This window comes from Sturnira hondurensis, unplaced genomic scaffold, assembly GCF_014824575.4.
Source record: "Sturnira hondurensis isolate 20B ecotype Veracruz unplaced genomic scaffold, ASM1482457v3 Scaffold0025370, whole genome shotgun sequence".
NCBI lineage: Eukaryota > Metazoa > Chordata > Mammalia > Chiroptera > Phyllostomidae > Sturnira > Sturnira hondurensis.
The window spans coordinates 2,450,754-2,464,038 of record NW_028098001.1 but is presented as its reverse complement, the minus strand read 5'-3'; the positions used below and the strand labels follow the sequence as shown (position 1 = coordinate 2,464,038).

General features: G+C 34.9%; 1 protein-coding gene across 6 annotated transcripts in view; it reads right to left on the bottom strand.

The window, feature by feature from the left end:
* Positions 1–13,285, bottom strand: part of EPHA7 (EPH receptor A7) — a 166,308-nt gene that overhangs the window by 19,084 nt on the left and 133,939 nt on the right. For 3 of the 6 annotated variants that reach the window (XM_037039310.1, XM_037039309.1, XM_037039313.1), the window contains exons 6-9: positions 11,211–11,335; positions 7,789–7,972; positions 3,334–3,442; positions 2,723–2,778 (exon numbers count right to left, since the gene is read on the bottom strand). In XM_037039310.1, coding sequence (XP_036895205.1) covers positions 2,723–2,778; positions 3,334–3,442; positions 7,789–7,972; positions 11,211–11,335 — 474 coding nt within the window. The remainder of the gene's footprint in view (positions 1–2,722; positions 2,779–3,333; positions 3,443–7,788; positions 7,973–11,210; positions 11,336–13,285) is intronic. The other 3 variants (XM_037039311.1, XM_037039312.1, XM_037039315.1) reach the window with 1 other exon arrangement.

Here is a 13,285-nt window from a genome sequence, read left to right as displayed (position 1 = left end):
AGAGTGGAGGTAACCTTCTGCATCTCAAATGGGGTCTCTGATGGTTCTTTATTCAAGCTGTCATAAAACATTTTGACAGGCCAGAGCAATTTTGGCATAAAAAAATGAAATACTGCCCAGCTTGGATTCAAAGACATTGTTAGAAGAAGCGGTAGGAGGAAACAAAATGTAAATTGGAATTGCTTCACTAAACTCCTCCACTGTGTTTATATCTTTAAACGTAGCACTTGGGCCATAGAGAGTTGAGGGTACCGGATACAAATGGCTGGACATTCTATTAAATTCAGTGCTCTCAAAAGGGGGCGAAATGGTTGCTTTTGTGTTTCCGTAAAAATCCAATCTGGTGTTTTAGCACCTAAGAAAATTGTTTGTATACTAAAGGAATAAAAGGACACCGACTTGTAAATAGCCAGTGACCACAGGGTTGCCGTTTACGTTTTTTAGATACAGTCATAAAATCAAACAAAACACCTGGTCTCATCAAATGATAAGAAAGGATATCCCGTAAAAAGGGTGATTCAAAACTCACCCTTCACCAGGGATTTACCAGGATAGGACATGTCAAGTGCACTTTGTTTCGTTATTCATTTTAAATGGATTTTTACAATAAAAATATTGACATCATTTCTAAATATTCTAGTCTGTTGCTTATCTCAATCTAAGACCATGAGCTTTTTTGTGTTTTAGTAGCTCATTTACATTTCTTATGAGTGCTAAGTATCTTAAAATCACCATTGAAAATTTTGCTCTATAGATGAAAGCTGTGTATTTATCAAGCTCATCTTGTCTACGTTAGCAAGTAAAACACGCAACTCTTTTTTTTCTAATTACAAGCTCAATGTCAGATGTAAAGAAAGCAAATGGCATTAAAATATTAAGACTGGGTGATGACAAGCATAAGGCTATACAAGTTTTACAGAAGCCGTATTTCAATTTAACCTTTGCAATAACCTGCAAACTAAAACCAAATAAAGTAAAATGTGTTTGATAATTCAGGAATATCTCAGATATACTCAGTAAAAAAACAAAAGTGACATACTGATTAAGGCAATATTAAATGACTGTGCCATCAAATTATTCACACGTGGGCAGAATCAGGGGTTCCAGGAACCATAGTCTAGTTACTCTTCTATATACACATTAAAGTAGAGATAAAAATGTAGGCATTGGAGTTTGGATTCTCTTTTTCCCCATCTGTGGAAGTGTTAAAAATGATTCTCTCTAGTCATGACAGAGGCGGGGAAAAAAAAAGTAACTTGCATCTTTTTCTGTATGTCCTCTAACTAAAACCTGTCTGTGGCACACTGTCATCACTGAGGTGCACTGGTCACAGGCAAATCAGTCACTGCTGTGTTCGTGAGGGGAGGCACAAACTTTGGGAGCATATCAAATACCCCTAGAGGGGCGCGGTGATGGGATCATATCTATTCAGTCAGAATCACAGGGAGATCTTGGTTTTATGAGGGTTGGACCTTCTACAACTGGGACCCCCTCTTAAAGTAAAGAAAGATCACACCACAAAATTGCTAGCACTTTACAAGGTCTTCCAGTGAGAGGCCCTGAGGTGTAGACTCTGCCACAGCGCCACCTCTGGTCAAACCCTTTACTTTGATTTGTAGTAACCCCAATACTTTCCCTGCCTTCAGTGGCTGGAATTCTAAAGAGTTTTATAATCAATTTAGGTATTGGTTATCTAAAGCCACTTTTATTTTGAAAACTAAAGACATGGTAGCTGCTGGTTCAACAAATAAAAACTCAGGAATAGTAGTAATAGCATTTACAATTTTTGTTTTCGACAAAAGCATCAATCAACACATTTTCTTGACTGATGCTTAGGTAAACTTTTAATTTTACAATGGATACATGACAATATCTTCTTAGATACTTTCACCACGATTTAGTAAATAACACAAAAATAGATATAATCCTTGTGCCATTTAAGAAATTTATTTATGAAAAGTTCTAGTGAAGATTATTGCTACTAAGAAAAATAAAAAATAAAATTGGTCTTAGTAGTTTCAAGGATTGTAACAACTAATATCATTTGATTTTTAGTTTTTTACTTTGGCTGTCTTTTTTTTTTTTGCTTTCCATCCACATTAAACAAGAATTAAGAGTAATACAGATGGACATTTATTTTCTTTCGTTCTCTAAGCTCTCTTCCAAATATGATTTCTAAAATGAACATTTAAGAATCAGGCAACCCAGATCCAAGGGAGAACATTGGAGGATCACATCTTACGTTTATACCTTTGATGTCTGGAAAAAGCACCTATCAGAGATAGAGAATGTTTAGCAGCTGAAGAGAAAGAGGTCCCTTCGCCTTGCAAGGTGGCATCATTCATTGTGTGGGAAATCCTTCCAATCTGATATGAATTCCTTAGCTAAATAAACATGGGCCATGCAAAATTTAGGTCATTACTAGAAGAGTACAAAACTGTTGGTCAAAGTTTGCAAAAGGAAAAATTGTGACAATAAAGCAGCTTAATATCCTGCAGTTATATTAAAATTTCTTGTGAGGTTACATTTCAGAATATATTCCATTTTTTAAAATATTCACATTCTGTGACTTTCATTCTTGTGAAATGCTTTGAAGCAATACTCTGAGTTCATTATATAATTTCAAGCATGATGCATTAGGAATTTTTGTCATGCCAATATTAACAACCAAGTTTCTGTATTAACTGGGATATATAAAAGTAAAGAAAAACCAAACACTTACAATGAAAGTAAAGCTCTTCATCTCCTTCTTGGTCAGCTTTGCTATAACCACAGTGCCTGAAAAAAAAATCAAATCTGTGACAAGCACAATCAACAATCTCATTTTATATATTTAAAATTATATAAAATATACCTTAAGTATTTTACAACATATTAGTTAGATCTATAAACAAAAGATAAAAGTTTCCTGTACATAGGTATAAACTTAATAATATATCCATTCATATGATTTAAAAAGGGACAGAATATAAAATATTCCTGTAAGACAATGTAGAAGGAACATATTTTGTAGCTTTAGATTTATTTATGAGTAAATATTAGCTTATACCTTTTTTCTGGAAAACAACAGGTTTTAAATGGTTTCCACAAACATTAACTGAAAGAATTAATTTACCCAATCAAAACTGCAATACTCATGCTCTTAAACTAAAGGCAATGATTAAGCTGAAAGCGTATTTTGACCTTGGGAGAACAAAAACTTGCTGACTTTGAATGTTTCTTATCAGGCAAAGAATATTTGCATATACCATTCTAATGCACTAAATAATACATAATGGGTAACATAATTCTGAAAAATGTTATCTCATCGATTACAAGAAGTTTGCATCCTACCTTCTTCCAATGATGAAGCCGAAGACCATGAACACCAGAATGATGGTCCCTGCCACTGCCACCACTGCGATGATGATGACGGGGTTCTGCTCGCTGGAGACGGCTGTGGCTGCAAAGAGGGCAGAGCCTCAGAAACACGCCTGGCTGCGCAGACCTTGGGAGGCTGCACAAAGTCTTATCGACAAGAACCATTTCTGCCATTGAATTCAGTTCTAATTTTAAATATATACATTATATTGTAACTATACATTTAAATATTTATTTCTGCATGTTAAAGATGCGGTAAGGACAATGTTTTTGTGTATTTTGTATCCCTCAGCTGTGAGAAAAGTGAGCTTATAAAATGCCTTTTGAATGCCTATGTCCTGCTGATTTATTGGAAACTTACTTATGAATCAGAAATAGAGATCTTTGATCTATAATTGCTATTAAATCCTTTCTTAGCAAGGTATGTGATGCCTCTATGGCTGTTTTTCTGTTGTATAATAAAGCAACCAAAATACATACTCTCTGCATTTTTCAAAGCACCTTAAGAGCTTTATATTTCATATCATCAATATAAAATAAAAATCATCATTTGATCATATTAAATCATCATGAATTTAAATGTAGCATAATTAAGGAAGGAGAGCAGACTTACTTTTTTAATTTGACAAAGTATGCAATATACACATGAGAGTTTATAGAGGAGATTTACACAAGAGAAAACTTTCTCCAAGTTCTTTAAAAACATTTCAGCATTATCTAATTGTGGACACTTCCTGTCTTCTATGCTCATTGATGAAGGCAACCCTGCTGGCCTTTCTGACAGTCTCTTTGGGAAGAGCATACATCTACATGTCCTTTACAGCAGCCTCTGATTCCAGCTCTTCATCACCTCACATGGCCTTCCTTCCCACTTCCGTTTTTCCAAATTAGTGAAGTTGCACTTATAATGTAATTTTCAATTGTCATATTTCCTGACTATAGTCCCCATGCCAGTATGGACTTCATAAAATAATCAAAGCAATATAAAACAATACCAATGTATGGTGCAGTAAATGAATCAGTTGCAAGTACCGTATATAATGTCAAACTAATAGTTCACTTATTTCTGAAACAGTCAATGGCTATAATCTTTAATTTGTGGCAGGATGGAAAATACTAGTCCTTCTTTCTGGTGACAAGGGACTGGGTCTCCGGAGCAGTACATTACAGGTGGGCCGAGTTATGTGTTGCCACCATGGGCAGCATAAAGTGTTTTTTCCTTTAGTTTGTCTAAGTCTTCCTCCATTTGATAAGTCATCTCTTAGCTTTGTATACCTATGCTAACTCTGGATAGCTTTTACACTGAAAAACAGTATAAATGGCTCTGGTGTAATAGTTTCTGAACAAAGGTACCTAATTCAGCACCTGCTGATTACTCCCCAAGGGAACTAAATGAGGTGGGGGGGGAGAAAACTTTTAAGCTCTATTTGTGATTTACAGCTTATTATCATTCAACAAGAAAAGATAACTTCAGCTACATTTCTTTTGCTTGGGTTGTTTATTGTTTTTATGTATATTTAGAGAGGAAAAAGAATGGAGTAGTTTGTTCATGAGCAAGGAAAAATTACACACGTATGTGTCGAACTTATTTCCATTCAATGGATATTTCTCATGGGCCCAATCCTCTGCGTGTCTTAGGTTCAGGTTTCCCTTAGCTTCAGAAACTGAGCTCCAATGAGAAAACTAACTCGGGTAAGTGATGAAATGGAATTTGTGAATATTTATTTCTACTTTTATGTATATATAATATATATGTATTATATATTATATATACATATATAGTCACACTTTAATCTCTCCATAGTCAACATTTATGGTTAATATTTTCATCTATGTCATGGGTAATATAATTTAAAACTAACTTATTAGTGTCATAATGAACACCCCATGGTTTAAAAATTGTAAAAACAGTAGTTGACTTGGGATAGAAAGGGCTTTTAGGATGATGTGGAATGAAACAATCTGTTTAACTTCTCTTGTCAAATAGTGCTGGACAGGCTTCTCTTTGGTGGCTTCTTCCCTTTTGTCCTTCTCCCAGCACAGTGAGTCGCTATTCCTGACACTCTGATAGCACTGGGCCATGCACTCCGCCAGCCCATAACTGCATACAAGTCTGTCTTTCACTAGATATTAAATCAACTGTGTCATGTATCTGTGCTAAATCAGTGTTTTTTACAGGGTGGTCTGGGAACCCTTACAGATCCCTCAACAGCTCTCCAGGGGATCTGCAAAGTCAAAACTATTTTCACATGACATGATGTTATTTAAGTTTTTCATTCGCATATGCTCACAAGTGCACAGAGCTGTCCAGATGTTATATGACATGGGATGATGTCATCACTCTGATAGCCAATGAAATGTGTGCTTGTGTGTTTTCAAAAATTCTAACTTTTAATTTCTAGTGGGGTGAATAGTAATAGATACATTCCAAGTAATCAAAGCCTCTTTGGGGATTCTCAATATTTTTAATAGCCTATAAGGGTTTCTGAGACCAAAAAGTTTGAAATGGTTGTGCTAAATAATAAAAGCTGACAGTTGAGACTGTGTGCTGGGCACTGTATTGGGACTTTGTGTACATGAATTCAGGGGTCCTCAACCCCTGGGCATTGGCCGTTACTGGTCTGTGACCTGTTAGGGACTGCATTAACTGAGTCCTCAGACTGCCCTGTGAGTTAGGTACAGAGAGCAGTTCATCAAATCCCACAACTGGACATGGCAGAGGTGAGATGTGAAACCAGGAATATGTCTGCTCTCACTGACTGATACTGGTCATCTGTTCTAAATTGATGACTGTGAGGTACTCATTCTTTGCCTATTTACTGAGTGCCTTCTATGTGTCCAGCACTGCAGCAGGTACTGGCAAGCCAATGGTAAGAAAAGGAGATATGATCATTCTTTCATCAGTTTACATTCCAGGGGAAGAGAATATTCTTATGTTAAACATCCCCACATTCTTTCTAATGCAAAAATCCATTTTTAACATTTATTTTGTGTGTTCATTCAGGTTTCACTACTTCATTTTAATCTCTCTGTGTCTTATTTACTTCATTTTAAATAATGAATATAATATGTATGAATCTCAGCACACAATAAACAATAGTTTAGAAAGTTTTCAAATCTATTTGGAACATATTCTGAGACCAATTTTAAAACCTATTTTGAAAATATATTTAAACATATTATGAAAACATTTTACAAGTTTCCACACCCAAAGTTGTAACTGATAAAAAATGTGTAAGAAAATGTGAGGGAAGTACTTGATGTTTTTAATTTAAGTTTAAATTATTTATTAGAATGTGGAAAACATTATTTGAAGTGTTTTTGTTGCATTACAAATCACAAACATCATGAGATCAGCTTAAGTTGAAGACCACAAAAACACATGCAACACAAGGCCACTCAGATGTTTAAATGCTGAAGTCTTATGTAAACAATAAAAGTAAAAATAAATTATTTAATGTTCTGTTGGTCATTGAACTTATTCTCATTTTAAGACTTTTTTAAAACTCCATTTAAAAATAATAAAGAATAATGGCATTAATTTTATAACACCAAATTATGTGACTTTTTAAATTTAATGCACTTGTGCCTATAATTCTACCCTCAGCTAGCTGAAGAACAACCAGCATTGGTGCCCAAGCTGTTTGGAACTTGTACTCTGACGATAAACTAGGACATGAACCCAAGACAGCCCTGCGTATTTGCAGTACACTGTGGACACCTGTGTTGTTGTGCTCCTATGCAGCATTATAAAGCATAAGCAGATGTAAAGGGGATTCAATATACTAGGGCCATTTTATTTTTAAGCTGAGTGGTAGATACAGAGATATTCATTTAGATATACTTAAATTTCAGATGTACTTTCCATATATTCTTAGCATGCTTGAAATTGTTCACAAAAAGTGAAAAAGCAATGATTACAATAAAGATAAATGCGAGTTCTAAGATTTCCTTGAACTCAATTTTTTGAACTCACTGCTAAAAGGCGAGTCACTTAAGTTAACACGAATTCTTACATTTTATCTTCCTCTGGCCCGCCCAGGTGTACATCCTGGATTTACTTGGTTTCTATAAAGGAGCAGTTTTGACCGACAGAAGCAAAACACATTTATTTGGGGGTCTATGAAACCAGCCTGTGTCAACACACAATTGAACACGTCCTGCTTCTGTTCCTAACTTTGTTTTTTCTAAATAAACCCAGTATGCATTCCAGAGACCAATGTAAATCATGAGCTTCTAATATTGGAAAATAAAACAGCACATTTTATATTATTATTCTAAATAGCCTCCACAAAGTACATATATAGGCATATATACATTCACCTTTAAAGGTAAAAATTATCTTGAACAAAATCTCTCTATCCCCGATAGTTAAGAAAATGCTAGAGTTACAGAGAGTAAAAAATCCAAATCAAAGATGGTAATTACCTTCAAACATTTTACCTGTAGCTTCCTCTAGTGTAGCAACATCAAGCCTGGGACTGTAATTTCCATAGCCAGCAGCAGTAAAAGCCCGAATCTGGAAAACATACACTGTCCCCGGTTTCAGGTTGTTAATGGAGGCTGAAGTGGACTTGGTTTTTACTGTCGAGTAGGTACGTTCCCTTTGATCCTGCAAACAATAAATACAGAGTAGATTTAATTGTGATTGCAACCAGGCAGTTTGACAGCCAGTTTGTGCAATTTATTTCAATTTTCTGCATTTTTATTATAAAGGCTACATTGCACACTCTGTGGAATATTGTAGCATCGAGTCGTTTCTTGGAAAATATAAAATGCAAATGTGAACACATGCTTCCATTCTATAAATTTCCAAGAGACATAATTTTATTAACACATTTATGATGTTTTGAGCTTTTGCGTTGTTGGTGGAGGGTGTTGTGGTAGGAACTATTGCATAAGGAAAATCCAGTGTCCTAATGACCAAGACAGGTTACACCTGGAAAGTCTATGGGCTAGTGAAGGTCTTCACTTCATAATATAGTTCCCTTAACATTTTTAATGAATGTTATTCATCAAGTAAGAAAAAACATGCTAAAATGAGGAAAGCTATTAAATAAAGAAATTTAGCTAACACCACTACCATAGTACAGTCGTTTCAGCCAGTGTGCTGCAAAAAATTTTAAAACATATACAACACCTGACTCTTCAGTCAGTGGCATTGATCTGTTTTCCCTTAGACTGTCCAATAAGAAATGACAAAAGCCAACACAGTAGCCATCAGGTGTGAATGCCCTGTCTTGAACCATAAATATATAGTCATATAATAGAGTTGCATCTTATTGGTTATGTACCATGATAATAAGGTTGCGTCTATTGATCAATTCTTGGTAACAGAAATCCTTATATACAAGTTAAGGCACCTGATTTTTTAAAAGAATCACATTGGAACAAAAAAGGGTAGATAATTAATAATACTATTTTTTTGTAAGGTGGCAATCAAAATTATACCTATTGTTATCAGATCAGCAAAAAACATACTTTTAGTGTGCCGTGGAGTCTTAATAATTAGCCTTTGTGTGCCATGAGGGGAAAAAGGCTGCAAATCACTGTCATGGTGACATGATTATCAACTGTTTTCACTGGAAGCTGCATTTTTAACAGAATAAAACCATCCTTACAATATACATCTTTAAAAATATTTTAACGTTGGCCGGGCAGCTCAGTTGGTTAGAGCGCGGTCCCCATAGGCCAAGGTTGAGGGTTCAATCCCTGGTCAGGACACATACAAGAATCAAGCAATGAAGGTCTAAATATGTGCAATAACAAACTGATCTTCCTCTTCCTCTTTCTCTGAAATCAATCAATCAATACTTTTTTAAATAAATATTTTATGTCAAAAGTGTCAATATAATATCAAAGTATATTATTTATGGGGTGACAATATTTTAAACAATATTGCTTAGTGCAATTTCCTTATTTTTCAGATATGCAAACTGAGGCTCGCAGAGTTTAAAAATGTTTATCATATTATATGTCTTAGAATAAAAACATTTAAAAGTTCAAGAATTTAAAACATCAAAACAATAGTCAAATAAAAAAATTTAAAGGTTAATTGATATGCCTCTAATATTCTATTTATGAAAAAAGTAATAAAAAGTACTCATCCAAGTATATAATTTTAGATACTTTTTAATTTCTTCTATAAGAAATTCCTGTGCTCAACTGTGACTGTCAATAAAACTACTCACTGAAATCTGAAAATACCAGTCTTGTTTGATTTGTCTTTAGTTTGGCATTCACGAAAGTGTAAATAAATTTATATTTAAACTGGGTTTAGTGAAAAAGATTTGTGATTGTGTTCATTATAATCATGTATAAGGTGATTGTATTATAGTATATGTTTATCTAAAAGAAAACTAGGCACAGCTGATGTTAGATGATAATAATATGTACATAGATCACACACTTACATACATTGCAGTGCAACACAGTTATTCTCTTTTAATGACTGCCTAATTTGTAAGTTCAGGAAGTGTGAATACATATGGCTTCTATCATGCAAAATAGAAAAGTATTTGAATGAATTTATTCCAGACTAAGGAATTGCAAAATATTTTGTTCCACTGTGAGACGTCACTCTCATTGACCATGTAACTTACCTTTTAAAAAGGTATTTTATTGCTTTTGAAATCTAATGAAATTTCAGAAGGGACTACAACTTTTAGAGCTCATTGGAAAACAGACATAAAACCAACATTAAAAACAAGCATTCCCTCAGAAATGCATTTGATGGTATAAAAATATGTTCCCTGGTACAAAATGAGGTATTTAAAATGTAACTTTGCCAATGGAAGTCACAAATTTATAAAGAAAAAAATTAGCCAAAACATTGTAACATTCAAACTTAATTTGAACATTGAAACTAATCTTAAACTCTTGTTTTTTCCTTAAAGGGAAAAAATATCTATTGTCAATGCACTATGTGCACGTTATTTACTCAATCAAGTTGTTCAGTCCCAAGATTTCCAAATGCTTGACAGTCCTATTTTGAAATGCTGTTTAAATGGTTAGAACAGGTATATGCATATTACAGCACTTCAGCTAACTCATTTAAGTCCACAACAGTAACAATTATTATTACTTTACCACTAATAATCATAATAGTTTCCGTGCTTGAACCAGGTCCTTCTGTGAGGTAGAGCTCACATAAATATTTGTGACCAGGATGCACCAGACTTCCACTCTCTCTAGATGGGTCAGGAAAAAAAAGCACTCACGTGCTGAGGTGCATCACTAATCACTAAAGTTTAGCCATTGTGGAGATCAAAGGGGCAGCACGTGGGTTTCAGCAGTGCCAGTAAAGAGGTGGAGCTGCACACGACTAACTTCACATACACGCACTCTCTTTCAGACAGGATTTAAAGGAGGGGAACAGCATCGTCCACTTCTGAGGTTTAGAGACTACTGCAACGTTATGGCAGAAAACACAACTATATTTTCAAATTACAAAGTAATTTGAGGCCACCATCCCTATCACTAAAACCACATAAATAAAGTATATCATTAAAAGCCCAGACAGAGCCTAAAAGAAACACGTTCTGCAAACGCATCGGGCTGTGTGGTTTCTGAGCTACTAAAACATCCTCCATCACATTATTAAGATTCCCAAAACTGAATAAATCAATACTAGTGGAATATTTTCATTTGTGTAATTTAATATACAGAAATTAACATTATAATAATGAACCAGAGATTCAGGGAGACAGTTATCAAAATTGGCTAAAATTAACTATGAATTTTGAAGTACCATCAAATAGCTGGCATAATGACCAACTTTAGTCTCCCCAGCAGTCGGATGACATGAGACATACTGCACATCCTGTGCATTTCCTGTTTCTAGCACTTACTTTCTCGTAATACTTGATTTCGTATTCGGTGATGACTCCATTGGGATGCTCTGGTTCCTGCCAGGAAAGCTCGACACTCCGCTGTAGCACTCTCTCCTTCATTACTCCGCTCACTTGCGAGGGAGCTGTTTGGACAAGATGTGTCAATAAACAATGAGAAAATTCACTGGATGCCTCAAATCAAATGTCACAACTGATCAGTCCCATGCTGTGCCAGTTTCATTAAGGTAAAAGAAAGCACCTTTTCATAGCTCACAATTCAGAAGCTAATGAATATTCAAACAGGACCTTATTACTGTTCATAAACCTTAATAGGAATTTAAATTAAAGTGCAAACAGCAGAAGATAGCATTGTTCAAGTTAGTGAAAAATGGAAATGATGGGGCTGAGAATGACAATTAAGCAAATGAATGCTAATTAAGGCCACAAAATATGATTTCAGATTAATCTCCATTGATAAACTAAGTCCAAATATTTATTTCACATACAACAGCGATGCACTTTAAAAATAATGTAATTTCGTGCAAGAAAAAGTATATGAAATGGCTACTTTAATCTTCAATTAAAGCACACTTCTCAAAACATGTTTTCATGTTTCATATTTGTGTATTCCCAGGAATTCCAGCTAACCTTGGAAAAAATTTATTCTCCATTATGTCAAGGGCAAGAAAATGCTAAACTTGCTATTTAAATATGTGCGCAAAAAACACATACATACCCCTGCATATGTCATTTATCTTATGTAACCGAGGCTTCAAGCTTTGAGAGAAGCAGCTCCAACTATACTTTTGCTTTCTCTTTCTCTGTAGATAATAGTATGCTTAGCGTTCTTTCATTCTAATTAGTGGCATACACTCCTTTTGGTAGCTAAGGCTGTGGAATGCAGCAAACTAATTTGCTCTGTCTAATTTTCTCAGTGATGATTAACTAGTTGTCTTCTCTGGCTAAATGAGTAGCTGCACTGGCTTGGCTGAATTTCAGTGGGGTCATTATGTTCCATGTATCATGCTCTATCTCATTTTGTAAAATATTTTCAGGCTGTTAATTTAATTTTCAGATGTCCAAATTTGTTAATAATCCCTCTGACAGAAAAGCAATTATATGGGGCCAAAGCTGTTGAAGCAAGATTCTGATGTTTATCCCTTTGGCTTTATTTTGTTTCTTCTACTTTTTAATATTTTCTTGTATCACTGTCTAGAAAAGAAAACATTTTTCACTTTCTGGCTTGGTGGTTGCAAAAGAAGGACATGGAAGATGCATGACTCCCATTTCCTCTCAGATTACTAACAAAAGTATAACTAGGGAAGATTAAGTGAAACAACTTTCGCTCTTGGGGGATGCAGCTGAAGTACTCAACACACTGTGTTTACAGAATAAATGTGTTTCTGATGTGTTTCCAATGAGGCAAGTTTCTAATAAGAAATATTATTTTTGCCACCATTTTTAAACCTGAATATATGCAGTGAAGAACTTGTTTTTAAAGTGATGTCCTCTCCACCCAGGACATGCTTAGCAGGTCTCAGCCCACTGTGAGACCTTCACTAGGCTGCTTCTTTAAGCCATAATCTTGGCAAACAAACCCCCCAAATCATGAGGTGAGATTCCACTTAGAAAATAGTCTGTAATAGCCTAATTTACTTAAAATCATTGAGAAAAATCTGTATTTTAACTTCCGTTAGTAAAAAAGAGAATGCAGCACAGGTAAGATTACAGTAATAGTCGAAACGCGTGATTACCCAGTAAAGCAGAGGGTTGCCGATGTGGTGTGCACTGTTTGGAAATAGGTTAACTGAAAGTAGATTAGAGAGCTCGTAGGTACCAATCTCTAGGTCTCCCTCAAATAACACACATAGCTTAATGTGATTCTCAGTTAAGTCAAATTGTAAGACGTTTTGATTAGTTTCTGTCCTTAAATATTAAGGTGACGGAGGCAGGAGAATTGAATCCTCCAAGGTGTGGAGGAGACTTGGTATATAAATCTACCTCATTCACTTTCTGATGTGTTACCACGAGATCTAAGTATAGACGGGACTTGATTTCTACACTTACGCACTAAAATTATATCCATTGTTTCA